General features: G+C 35.8%; 1 protein-coding gene across 4 annotated transcripts in view; it reads left to right on the top strand.

The window, feature by feature from the left end:
* The window catches only part of LOC132905037 (uncharacterized), a 269837-nt gene that overhangs the window by 229624 nt on the left and 28190 nt on the right, over positions 1-12023 (top strand). For all 4 annotated transcript variants that reach the window (XM_060955955.1, XM_060955956.1, XM_060955957.1 and 1 more), the window contains 2 exons: positions 994-1163; positions 10650-10755. In XM_060955955.1, coding sequence (XP_060811938.1) covers positions 994-1163; positions 10650-10755 — 276 coding nt within the window. The remainder of the gene's footprint in view (positions 1-993; positions 1164-10649; positions 10756-12023) is intronic.

The raw sequence follows: 12023 nt of genomic DNA, 5'->3' as shown, positions 1-12023 counted from the left end.
AATTATGTGAAAGAAGAAGGAAGGAAGGAAGGAGGAGGGGGAGATAGTTTTCAATTGTTAACTGGTGTCAATGATTTTTTCAACGATCAGTTAGTTTCTTGGTTTATTGAAACTTGGAATTTTTGTGGTAAGATTTTGTGAAAGGTAAAAGAGAAAGAGGAATTTTTCCATTCGGTGAAATTAGTTTCTTCGTTAAAATTAAGTCGGCGAGATTTATTGTTCATGAAGCTAGGATTTGTGTGAAATTTTGTGAAATAAAAGGGAAGAAGAAAGAATGAGGAATTTTCTTCAGTTTGCTAATTGGTGTCAGCGTTTTTCAGCTAGTTTCTTCGTTTATTTAAGTTGGCCATTTTTAACGAAGCTGGGATTTCTGTAAAATATTATGAAATAAAGAAGGAGGGATGAGAACATTTTTTTGGTCTCTAATTGGTGCCAGTAATTTTCAACCAGTTTCTTGGTTTATCCAAGTTGGGTATTTTTAATGACGCCAGAATTTCTATAAAATTTTGTGAAATAAAAAAGAAGGAGAAAAGGTGAGAAATTTTTTCAATTGCTAATTGATGTCAATGGTTCTAAGTTAATTTCTTCATTCATTTAAGCTCGACGATTTTGTGTAAGATTTTGCGAAAAAGAAGAAGAAATGGCACAATTTTTTTAGTCGCCAATTGCAAGCTACTTTCTTGAGTTATTTAAATTTGATTTATTATTCAAATTTCGTACAACGAGAAGAAAGGCTGGGTGAAATGGTAAAAAGTAATGAAAAGATGATACATATAACGAAATTTAAAAAATAAATGAACTTGATCTAAAGACAGTTTGCTCCTTGAGATTACAGAATCAAAGTCATCCGATTATATAAAAATTAAAATTGAAATAACTCGCACATTAAATTTTGGTATAATATAAGTGACATATATTTGATATGATATAAGAGTAACATTTCCTGAACGTCTGTCCTTCCGATAAATGCAAATGTTGATTTTATTTGAACAGGTTGCGGCAAAACGACGTTATTGAACTGCCTGTCAGGCCGTGTAGGCGTGGACGGGGGTGAAATCTGGCTGAATCGTGAAAGGCTGACGAAAAGATGGCGCAGAAGAATCTGTTACGTGCAGCAGCAGGACGTTTTCTTTCCCGATCTCACATTACGACAGACTCTCGAGGTCAGTCTACTACCTTTTATCTTCCCGAACAATCACGTCTCACACAGAATTAGTCGTTTTACTTCAACGTATTAACAAAATTTATTAACACGTCTATAGAATATTGAAAAACGAACAAATTGATTTGTTCAATCAATGAGAAAGTACTTTTACCACAGTAATTTCGTATGGAATTAGTCTTCTTGTAGTAAAAAAATTGCTACATTCGCAGAAAATATATTAATGCACGTACAAAATAGCAAAGAATGTAAAAGTGAACGAATTTATCGGTTCGATTGATCAGAAAATATTTCTACGATAATAATTTCATATAGAATTAAGCTCTTTGTTTCGAAATATTATCTCCTTCGTAGAAAATATACCAATACGTTTACAGAATACTATGTCATATAAAAATGAACGAATCTATGGGTTTAATCAGTGAGAAATTATTATTATGACAATAGCTTCGCACATTTTGTTAAAAAAAAATTGATACTTTCGTAGAAAACGTGTTATAAAATGAAAATATAGAAGTGAAGGAATTTATCAGTTTAATCAGTCAGAAATGCTCGTTTTGTGCTTTCGAATGTATTTCATAGAACATAGAAGCATAAAGATGACTATCTAATCGAATGTAGTTGCGATCGTTCGGTGAGAAATAGAGAAAGAATCGAAGCAAAAGAGGAAAGCTTTGATATTTATATATATTTATATATTGTGTTCGTAGCGAAATCTTTCCTCGTAAAAGCGAGCAATTTCCATAAAACCGATCTTATCAAATGGCAAAAGTCTAAATATTTCCCTCGGCATAATAATGTAGCGGACCAATAAATTCCAACGATCACTCCATCGAACGATAAAACCGATGGAACGAGTTGCCATTAAACGAAGCCCAAAGATCCCTGTCATAAAACCCATCGAATTTGCATCAATGTATGCGATTACGAAAAAAATGCCGGACCTTTTCTTTAGGCTCTGATCGTGTCATAAAACAATAGATACTAAAAAGAAAGAAGTATTTATCCTCGAAATTATAACGAAATTCGATTCGATCGTGTGCTTCATGGAGCTTATTTAAATTTATTAATAATAATAATATTTAAATATACTAATTAATAGTACGAAATCTAATGTAAATCGGCTAAATTAGCGCGAAATAATTTCGATTCTTGCGATAGTAGAATAGTAGAACGAAGAAATTGTTTCATTAAAATATTTTATAATTTGACGTAAAAATTTACTCCTGTCATTAACTGCAAGGATAAAGAATTCGTTTCTCACATCTAATTTCTAATAAATTCATTCAACCGTACATTAATACCACATCGGACGTTGATTACTGTACTGTTCTATGCTAATTTATTCTTAGCGTTCTTATTTACGGCGAAATAATGGTTCTTGAAAATATTGTATTCAGTTCATTCGCGTTATCTTTCTTTGTATCGTTTGATTCATTTATATAGAGAATATATAAAATAATTACTGTTCTACAGCGATGAAAACTAGTCACGTAGTCGTCAAGATAATATCGTGCGGAATATCCATAGTTCACTATAATTGAAAATAAATTAATCAGAATACAGCAAATTAAATATCTATTCCCAAACAAATAAACATAATATGAATAATACTTTAATTGGAAGACTTATTAGAAGACTATTAGAAGACTTTAAAAAAAAGTGCTCGTATCTAACGTAAATATTATAATATAATAGTATAACATAAATAATATACAAACAATATAAATAACCCTTTAGAGAACTTAAGAAAACGATATTTGTAATATTTATTTAGGAATATTTAAAAGCAACTTTCCAGTACATTGATACTTTAATCTTCATTATATATATAAGTTAAAGAATATATATACTAAAAAGACAAGGATCAAAGTGAATTAATAATCGACAAAGGGTGCAGTCTTGTTACCGCCGGAAGAAAGAAACGCTTCGATGGCAGAGAAACTCGTAAATCGTCCACATTTACCGCCAGACGAGCGCAAGTAGAAACAGAGAGACATAGTCAGACACGCTAGACAAGATCGGCCGATTCCGGGGCCGACTGGCGAAATAGGAAGCGACCGATTCTGGCCCGCGGTGTTTCCCTGTTTTCCAGGAAAATCGGCACGCTGCGTGCGTGCCAAGTTCCGCGCGAAATTTATGAAGGCTTCGCGACAGAAAATTAGGAGGACACCTCGGGTGCGAGATCGCCTGGAATGCGGGCTACAAGCCAACCAACCAACCGTTGCATTTTCGCGGATTTAACACGCTAGGAAGGTGTCGCAATCGTCCATTAGCGAATTGATTCAATTTATTGGGGATTTTAGATTTTAGACTGTCACAACGAATGTTCGAATGGACGATACGTATATTTGTTGTTCTTCGGATTTCAATCGTGTTATTAGTAGGTACGTTGCGCTTTGTTTTGACGTTTCGTTTTCAAGTTTGGTCCGAACAAGTGAACTGGAATGTTCACGAAATTAGACACATAAATTTATTGTGTTTCACCTTAGCGAGATACTTTTTCAAATTAGAGACACTTTCCTGTGTTACGAATTACAGTGAAGCAAGTTTGCCGATGCTTCTTACTTTTCACAGTATAAACAAGGAATTCTTAAAAGATGTTTAATGGAAATTTCCATACTCCTTATATCGTCGAAATAGTATTGGTTGTAACCTTTAAAATTTATTTGTCGAACCTTATATTTGTTTCATCGTTAAACTTATTAACGTCATATAAGAGAAATTGTTAATTTCGGTGGAGAAATTCTCACAGAAGAGCATATACCACTAACCAACTGCATTTTTGAAAATGTCCTAACTACAGTAGCTACTGGAATAAGTAATTACCCTTTAATTCTTCGCGAGCCAACCAATTGACCTTAATAAACTCTGTTCTCTTCATAATCTATGTAACGAAACAATCACCTAAAATTTCCCCAGCGCAGAAACGACGAAAATTCTTAATTCTATCGTTAGAAAATGATCTAAAACGACTAATATTTCATTCTTCGAACGATCGAGCGATCAGTCTTCATAAACGTGACGTTGATCCCTTTGCGCTTCAAACAACGAAACTACCAAAAATAAAATTTCTTTAAGCACAGAGACGAAGATAGATATACGTCATACGTGTCGAAGAAACATTCACGGTAGCAAGTAAGTACGTAAGTACTCGAGAAACACATGTGTGTGACACACGAAACCGATCCAACGGGACGTTGGCCTCTCGATTATGGCAAGGGAGACAGGAGTTGCCCCGTGACAAATAGAGGGTGGTAGGAAGAAAAAAGAGATAAAGAAAGGTGGAGAAAGAGAAAGAGAGTTGTGGTGACGTCATAACTCGGTCAGTGAACCGCCGAGCGCGTGTCTTACGTGTTTCAAAAACATTCGGCGCCGTCTCCCTACGTGCATAATACGCTTAAAGCAACCGCTGCCATCGTTTATCTCGCTCCTTTTTTTACGTTCTCCAATTCTCTTACTTTGTCGTGTCACGTTGTTTTCGTTCACGGGCTCGTATTTCTTCCTCCTCGTGCCTTTCTCTCGCCGTCAACGTATCCCTGTCGCCGTACTTACAATTATGGACGCGCCTTTACGCCGACTCTCCACGTTTTCTCCTCCTCCTCCTCCTACTCCTTGTAGATATTTTAGCCGATTGTTCAACGAAGATAATCGAGAAACAAAAACAAACGCAATTTAGTAAGGTCTTAATTTTTGTGTCGCTTTGGCTCGCAGAAGAATTTTAAAATTTTGCATCAGTTTGTTGTTTTCGGATATTCTATGTATCGCCGGTTTCATAGAAAGCTGCCTTGAATGGGACAATGAATTTTTAGACCAGTCACCCCTTTATTGAATTCATCAACTTTTTCAAATTCTACTCTGTCGTTCTAATCTTTTATCGTATTTTCTACCGTTCTATTGTATTAAAATATTATTCATAAGATCGAACAATTTTACCAATGGAACCAAACTGACTTCAGTTTTCCAGATGAAAGTGAAAAACTACATATTTGATTACTTCCATCCTTCGTTTCCTAGAATTGAAACCATCTAGAAATAATTCGTTTAATTATGTCAATCGTCTTAATCCTCGACTCGCCTTGTCTGCTTAAAGAGTCGAACAGACCTGAATCTTACAACATTCTACATTTTGTCCTCTTGACTCCGTCATCCTCCGCTCGAAACGTCCCATTGTTCTCTCGTTCGAAAGCTTTTTCCTGGATATTTATAAAGTCGATACTCTATAGATTGATCGAAAAGCTATTGAACGAATGGTTCGACCACCTCTCACTTTCCCTTTTCTCCGCGTGGAGCGTGATGGCCGACACGTCGCCGTCGTTCTATGGAAACCAGCCGGCGAAGATGACGTTCACGGTCGTGCTCCGTTCTGGAGCAGTCCAGTTTCCTGCTGGCCGAGAGACGACCGCTATACCCGCAGCGAAATATCGTCGGCCGCCACTTTCTCTCTCCGCATAACGGATCCTCTTGTGTAACGGACTCCCGGCCGTCGAGAAAATGGCACGTTCGTCCGCGTTGCCCGCCGCGGCCAAGGCAGGGTGTGTCGACCGAGCCGACATCCACCTTAAGCCGCGTGCACACGAAAATGATTCAAAAATAATCTGACCACGCGCGATGAACTGACAACGTGACTAAGGAAAAATTCGATTTTATAGACCATTTCTAGACTACGGTTTATCTTGTATCCATAAGAAATTGGAAAGTGCAAAATAATGAAAATGCACGTGATGTGCGAAAATGTATCAATATCCGACATTGATGGTAACGCAACCAAAAAGAATGTAGATTTTAGTGGAGAAATTTTTCAAAGTTCACAGGGAAATCTTGGCGAGTCATTTTTAACGGCGTTATAAGGCTGACTTAACGCAAGATACGCCACTATTCGCGATAGCAGTACAACTTTCCGCCTACAGCGTCACGAAAGAACCGAAGATCAGCCGATATAGTGAAACTAGGGCCATGGCGGTATAAGTAATAATTTTACCCTCTGACGCAAAAGTGATGCAATTATAAATATAGCGTTCTACATAATAAAGATAGAAACATAATGTAGACCTTCTGTTCAATAAGCCATGCAAAGATACACACTTGTTACGATATAACTGATATGTATGGAAAAAACGTTTTAGTTGCGTTGGTGGAAATGTGAATTTGCACAAATATCGTTGTAGTAATTATTACAATTTTCCAGGGTGAAGTTACGTATGAAAATAGCGAGTTTGTGTTTTCTTTTTATTTCCAATTGATAAATTAATAAACGAATAAAGTGGATGCTTTTGATAAAATTAACATATGCGCAGCGAAGCGCGTTCACACAATATTCCGCTGCTGGTGACGGCAGTAAATTTGCAGAATTTTACGTAAAGGACTTGTGAACGCGAACATGTGCGCGTCATATATAGAGAGCATAGCGTATAGAGAAAAACGGCACTCGTGTGTTGATATTATGTATGCTTATTTTATTTAAATCATTTTTATTATAGTTGTTCAGTTGTTTGTTAATTACAGTTGTAATATTGTCGTTGATACAGTATACTCGTACTTAGGTATATCGTTCAGAGTAAAAATTAGAATTTTTGTTCTCCTTTCTTGAAATACTGAGGCAGATATCGATAAAAATAGATTATTGTATTTTTTTTCTTTCGAATGATAGTACCACAGTTTCCTTACAATTTTTAAAAATAGCATACTAATATCGATGGAAAAAACAATTAATGTACATGTATGTTCTGACACAACAATTGTGATACTAGCAGATCTGATACGTACTACAGAGTCGATCTAAACTAGAACAAATATTTTATTGAATTCTCACAGCTTTTTCTCATAACACATTTTTCTAAAACACCATTTCTGCTTATATATTTTTCAATTTTCTGAAAGAAAGGATAAACCTCTAGCATTTCTCCCTGGTCGTTCTTACGTTTTCTAAAGGAAAAAGCCAACGATCAAAGTTTCCTTAATTGAATCCCCGTACGTAGTCGTCGACGCATTAATCAAACCGTTTCCGACGTAATATCCGCGATAATAATATCCGCGAGTGCTGTTCCAGTCGCCGTGTAAATTTTCGCGAGCAACACGTCGATCACCAAGAGATGAGAATCGAGTTTCCTTTCATTAAGCCTACTGCTTAATGGTTTCGTTCGAGCGGAATTTCAAATAGGCGACTAGGAAACAATGGGCTGTTTAATTGGCTGCTTTACATTGATTTAAGTTAACCAACCGCGTCGACCGCCATTATCGGCAGTTTCATATAGTTGCGCATACTTTCGTCGAATGATTAAGTGGAACTATTAATCAGGCACATAATAGAATTTTAAAAGCCCACCAGCGAGGCATCGAACGCCTGATTCCAGCCTTCCATTCGAGCAGAAATATGAGTCAACGAGGCTAAGGAACGATCGATTTTATTTATCGTTGGGCCTTAGCGATCGAAAATTATTCCAACTATCGTATTCCATGTAAGCGTTTCCTTTGACCGCTTTCGAAAACGTTTCTATCGTAGTGGAATTATATTTTTTACTCGGTAACTTATGCACGTATTTATCTACGTAGTGATAAAGAAATATACAGACATGTGTATGTGCATAAAAGTCTATCAAGTTGCTAACGTATTTTTGTAAAACATTTATAGATACAATCGTCAAGAATGTAGATAGAACACGAAATTTTTCTGCTAGCAAATTAATCTGCTATATTAATCTTCGTATAAAATTATACTTAACAATACATATCTCGTAGTAAAATGTATTCTGTAAAAACATTGAAACACGTAAGGGACTATGAGTTACGTTAATGTTAGGAAACTATATATTTTGTTAATATTTCATGGAAGCGTTTATCCTCTTGGTATCGAATATGGAATATACTAATTTTCCTATAAAATTTGGTAGAATTTTATTTCAGTCAAAATAGCCTTGTTACGTGGTGCAAGAAGGCTTTTTAAACTGACTGTTTATAAATCTTCCTGTTATCAGGATATTTTTATTTATTTGAAGGGTTCGTACAATGAAAAAGTGATGTAAATGTACCTTCTGCCAAATATGAAGTATATTGAACATACGCAATACACAGAGTTCAATTTTGGTGCATCTTTTCTCCGAATTTCTTATTCGTTAAGCTTCTCTTCCAGTATTTTTTCTTTGATAATATAGTAATTTTAGAAGCAAATCTTTATCCTGCATAATTAAGCCTTCTAAACTATTTATAGAAAGCGTCACTTCCAAAAAGTTTCACAATGTCCCTTAATTTCCAATTTTGATCACACAGCTAACCTGGTTCTGTCTTTACTGAATTTCTAATTCCCTTCGAGGAATGCGTTTTCGAGACACGACATGACCAACAAGTAAAAACCTACAAAAATTCTACTGTACAAATTAGACTTAAGAATGAAAGATAAAATACAATGGAAAAAATCCAATATAACTGGACGTCGCTTGAAACTCCGGTATATGGGAAATAAAGCAAATAGCTTGGAATTCATTTTGTTTTCGGTTGGTGAATTTCTCGAATTCCAGGACAGAATCCGGGAAAAATTTCAAACGACGTTCATGAAAGAATTCCAAAAGCGGCAGTGGCCGCGCGTTTCCCTCCGATACTAACACGCTTGTCCTCGCGTGTCCCCGAATTATCGAATGCACGTGAACGCGTTTCAAGACGAGGAAAGTTCATGCGCTACGTGCAGAATCGCGTAAGAACGATGGTGGCTCTTTCCTGATCGAGCTGTCGAAGGTGTAGCTCGTTACAACCTGGCACATGACACGTAGCTTCCTCCTTCGCTGCAGAGTTAGCAGTTCCTTCGTTGCATAATTCGTGTGTTGTCTAATTGGCAAGTTGATGGTAAGATGGAACAGCATTTCTGGTTTTCGATCCAGATCTTCCTATTTCGCTCGTTGAGCACGAATGTTGCTCCGAAGCAACGTTTTGTTTGTTTTAATAAACTTGCATTATTATTAAATTCGACTTTTTAATATCGTGATCTGCAGTTACGCTAAGTTGTTATGCCAAGATCGTCGGTGGGAAAACGTTTCTAGTTTTCGATTCTGATTTTCCTGTTTAACTCGTTAAGCACAAATGTCGCGTCGAAGCAACGTTGTACTTGTTTTAACGAACTCGTATTCTTGAATTCGACTTTTGATACTGTAGTTAGCAGTTACGCCAAGTAGACAGTGGTTATACTTTCTTAGCTACGTATTTCTTGACTCGTTTATATTTTATAATTTCTCGAAGTTGTAAAAGGTTGGAGTATTAACTTGGAAAAGTTGGATACGCCTTCTAAAGAGATAACAGTTTTATGTCGAACTTTCTGTTTAACTCGTTAAGCACAAATGTTGCGCCAAGGCGACGTTTTACTTGTTTTAATATAAACTTGTTTTATTGAATTCGATTTTTAGTATTGCGGTTAGTAGTGTCGTATTTTTCTAAGTATTTCTTTCTCATTTACGTATTATTATTTTATGAAGTTTTAAAAAGTAGCAACGTTAAGCTTCAAAGGATTGACAGGTTTAAGGAACTGTCCTCGAATCATTGAAACTCTTTCTCCAGTCAATTTTATCAAAAAGAACAAAAGCTAATAGATACAAAGAATTATCGAAATAATCCATTGATCCAAACCCATCGATCTTTAAAAAATCCAGAATAGCCAAAGAATCATTCACAAACCACTGAAATTCTTCCTCCAAAAATCCTAAATTTCATCAGCCCCCAAAAATATTGAAAATACTCAGGAACCAAATCGATTGAAAATAACCAAGAAGCCAAAGAATCGCCTACGAATTATGAAAATAGCCTAATCATCCAAACCCATCGACCTCTAAAAAAATTCAAGATAATCAAAGAATGCTTCTCAAACCACTGAAATTCCCTCTTCCCACAAACATGTCTTTAAGAAGTTAAAAACGATCAGAGATCCAGCAAACGAAAGAAAATCCAACATTTGAACGACCAAAATTCTCTCTTCATCTACCAAACCTATCAACTTGAAAGACTTTCAAAAGATTGAAAGAATCTACAGAAAGACGAGGCTAGGAACAAAGTGACGACCCGTCCGGATCGAAAAATGGCTTGTTGGGTGGGTTTCGCAAGGAACGTAACGGCTGCTGCAGCGCGTTATCGTAATTGATTTAACGATCGCGATTACGAGCGGACCGGTGCATCCCCGGGGGTACGTGTCAGATGGTAATAATAGACACAAAGTGGGCTGGATGTTACGAAACGGAAATGCACGTCCACGCCGCCGGCTTTTGCTTACATTGCTGTTTAATGCGTAAACGGGGCCGTGGCTTGGGTTAAAAGGCGGTCTCAACTTTCCGTAAAGTCCGCCACGATACCGATCTTCCTTCTCATCGTTCATATCTACCGTTTTCTGTTGCACGCTTTCGCCGATTTAATCGTCGATCTGACATTTTTCTCTTCTCTCTCTTCTTTCTTTTTTTTTTTGATATTTTTTGTTTCTTTCGATCTGACAGTTCTTGTTGTTCGTGTGTTTCAGTACCAGGCGAGGCTCAGGCTTCCGGACACGTTCTCGCACTCCCAGAAGATGCAGTGCGTGGATCATATCATCGAGGTCCTCGACCTCGCCGCCTGCCAAGACACCAGTGAGTATAGATCGGACACGATCGACGGATCGTGCCAAGCCCCTGCGGTCGTTCTCTACGTGGCGGCCTGCTTTTGCGCGCCACGGTGTCTCACTTTATTGCATTTTTCTTCTTTCACCTTCATTCGATCGTTTTATCTTTTTATTTGGTCGTTTGAAAAAACTTACGATATTGGATTGGATTGCACACGAAATGATTATATCGAATTTTCCTGTTTGACCATCATTTTGAGGTTAGGAATCGTTAAAAGAAGTAGCTAATCGGTAATTTTTCGGAGGATAAATTATAGATTTAGAATTTTGTCGAATTTCTTAATTTTACTTCTTTTTGTATAATGATTATGGTAAACAAATTTACAAACGATATTTTGATGTCGGATTTTCGTGTTTGACTATCGTTTTGAGGTTAGGAATCGTTAAAAGAAGTAGCTAATCGGTAATTTTTCGTAGGATAAATTATAGATTTAGAATTTTGTCGAATTTCTTTATTTTACTTCTTTTTGTATAATAATTATTATAAAGAAATTTACTAACGATATTTTGATGTCGGATTTCCGTTTTTGACCATCATTTTGAGGTTAGCAATTGTCGGAATGAATAAATAATATATAATTTTTCGCAGGAATTTTATAAAATCTTACTGAGGAAAATTTACTGAATTCCTTACTTTTCTTTCTGTTTTATCTGATTGTTCGATGTTGCTTGTTATAAACGAATTTACGCACAATATTCTTATATCGGATTTTCGTGTTCGCTCATCATTTTGAGGTTAGGAAGGCGTACTATTTCACTTGATTAATGGTAAAACTATCAGAACGGTTAAAATGACTAATTTGTAATTTTATAGATTTAGGATTTTGTTGAATTTCCCAGTTTCCTTCTTTGTCTTTTTATTAGATCATTTTATTAGATCATAAGTGCGCGATAAATTTATATCTAGTTTTTGTATTTGATAATTATTTTAAGGTTAACAAACTATGAGATCTTAAAGTTATATTGCACTTGATTAATGCTAAAAGTATCAGAAAAATGTTCTCAAATTTGCTGACTAAATTCAGGTTCAAGTAATTCAGATTAAAGAAACATATTATGTACTTTAGAAATTACATGATAAAGGAAAATGAAAATTGAAGTCAATTGACTCCTAACATTTCGTTAATTTCCTTTTTAATTTCATTATTTGATCCAATTTCATGATATACGTTTTGTTTTAGCTTTTTATGTTTCACGATTATAATTATAAATAAAAACGAAATATTTTGAAAGAAA

This window comes from Bombus pascuorum, chromosome 3, assembly GCF_905332965.1.
Source record: "Bombus pascuorum chromosome 3, iyBomPasc1.1, whole genome shotgun sequence".
Lineage (NCBI taxonomy): Eukaryota > Metazoa > Arthropoda > Insecta > Hymenoptera > Apidae > Bombus > Bombus pascuorum.
This window is presented reverse-complemented; position numbering and strand designations above follow the sequence as displayed.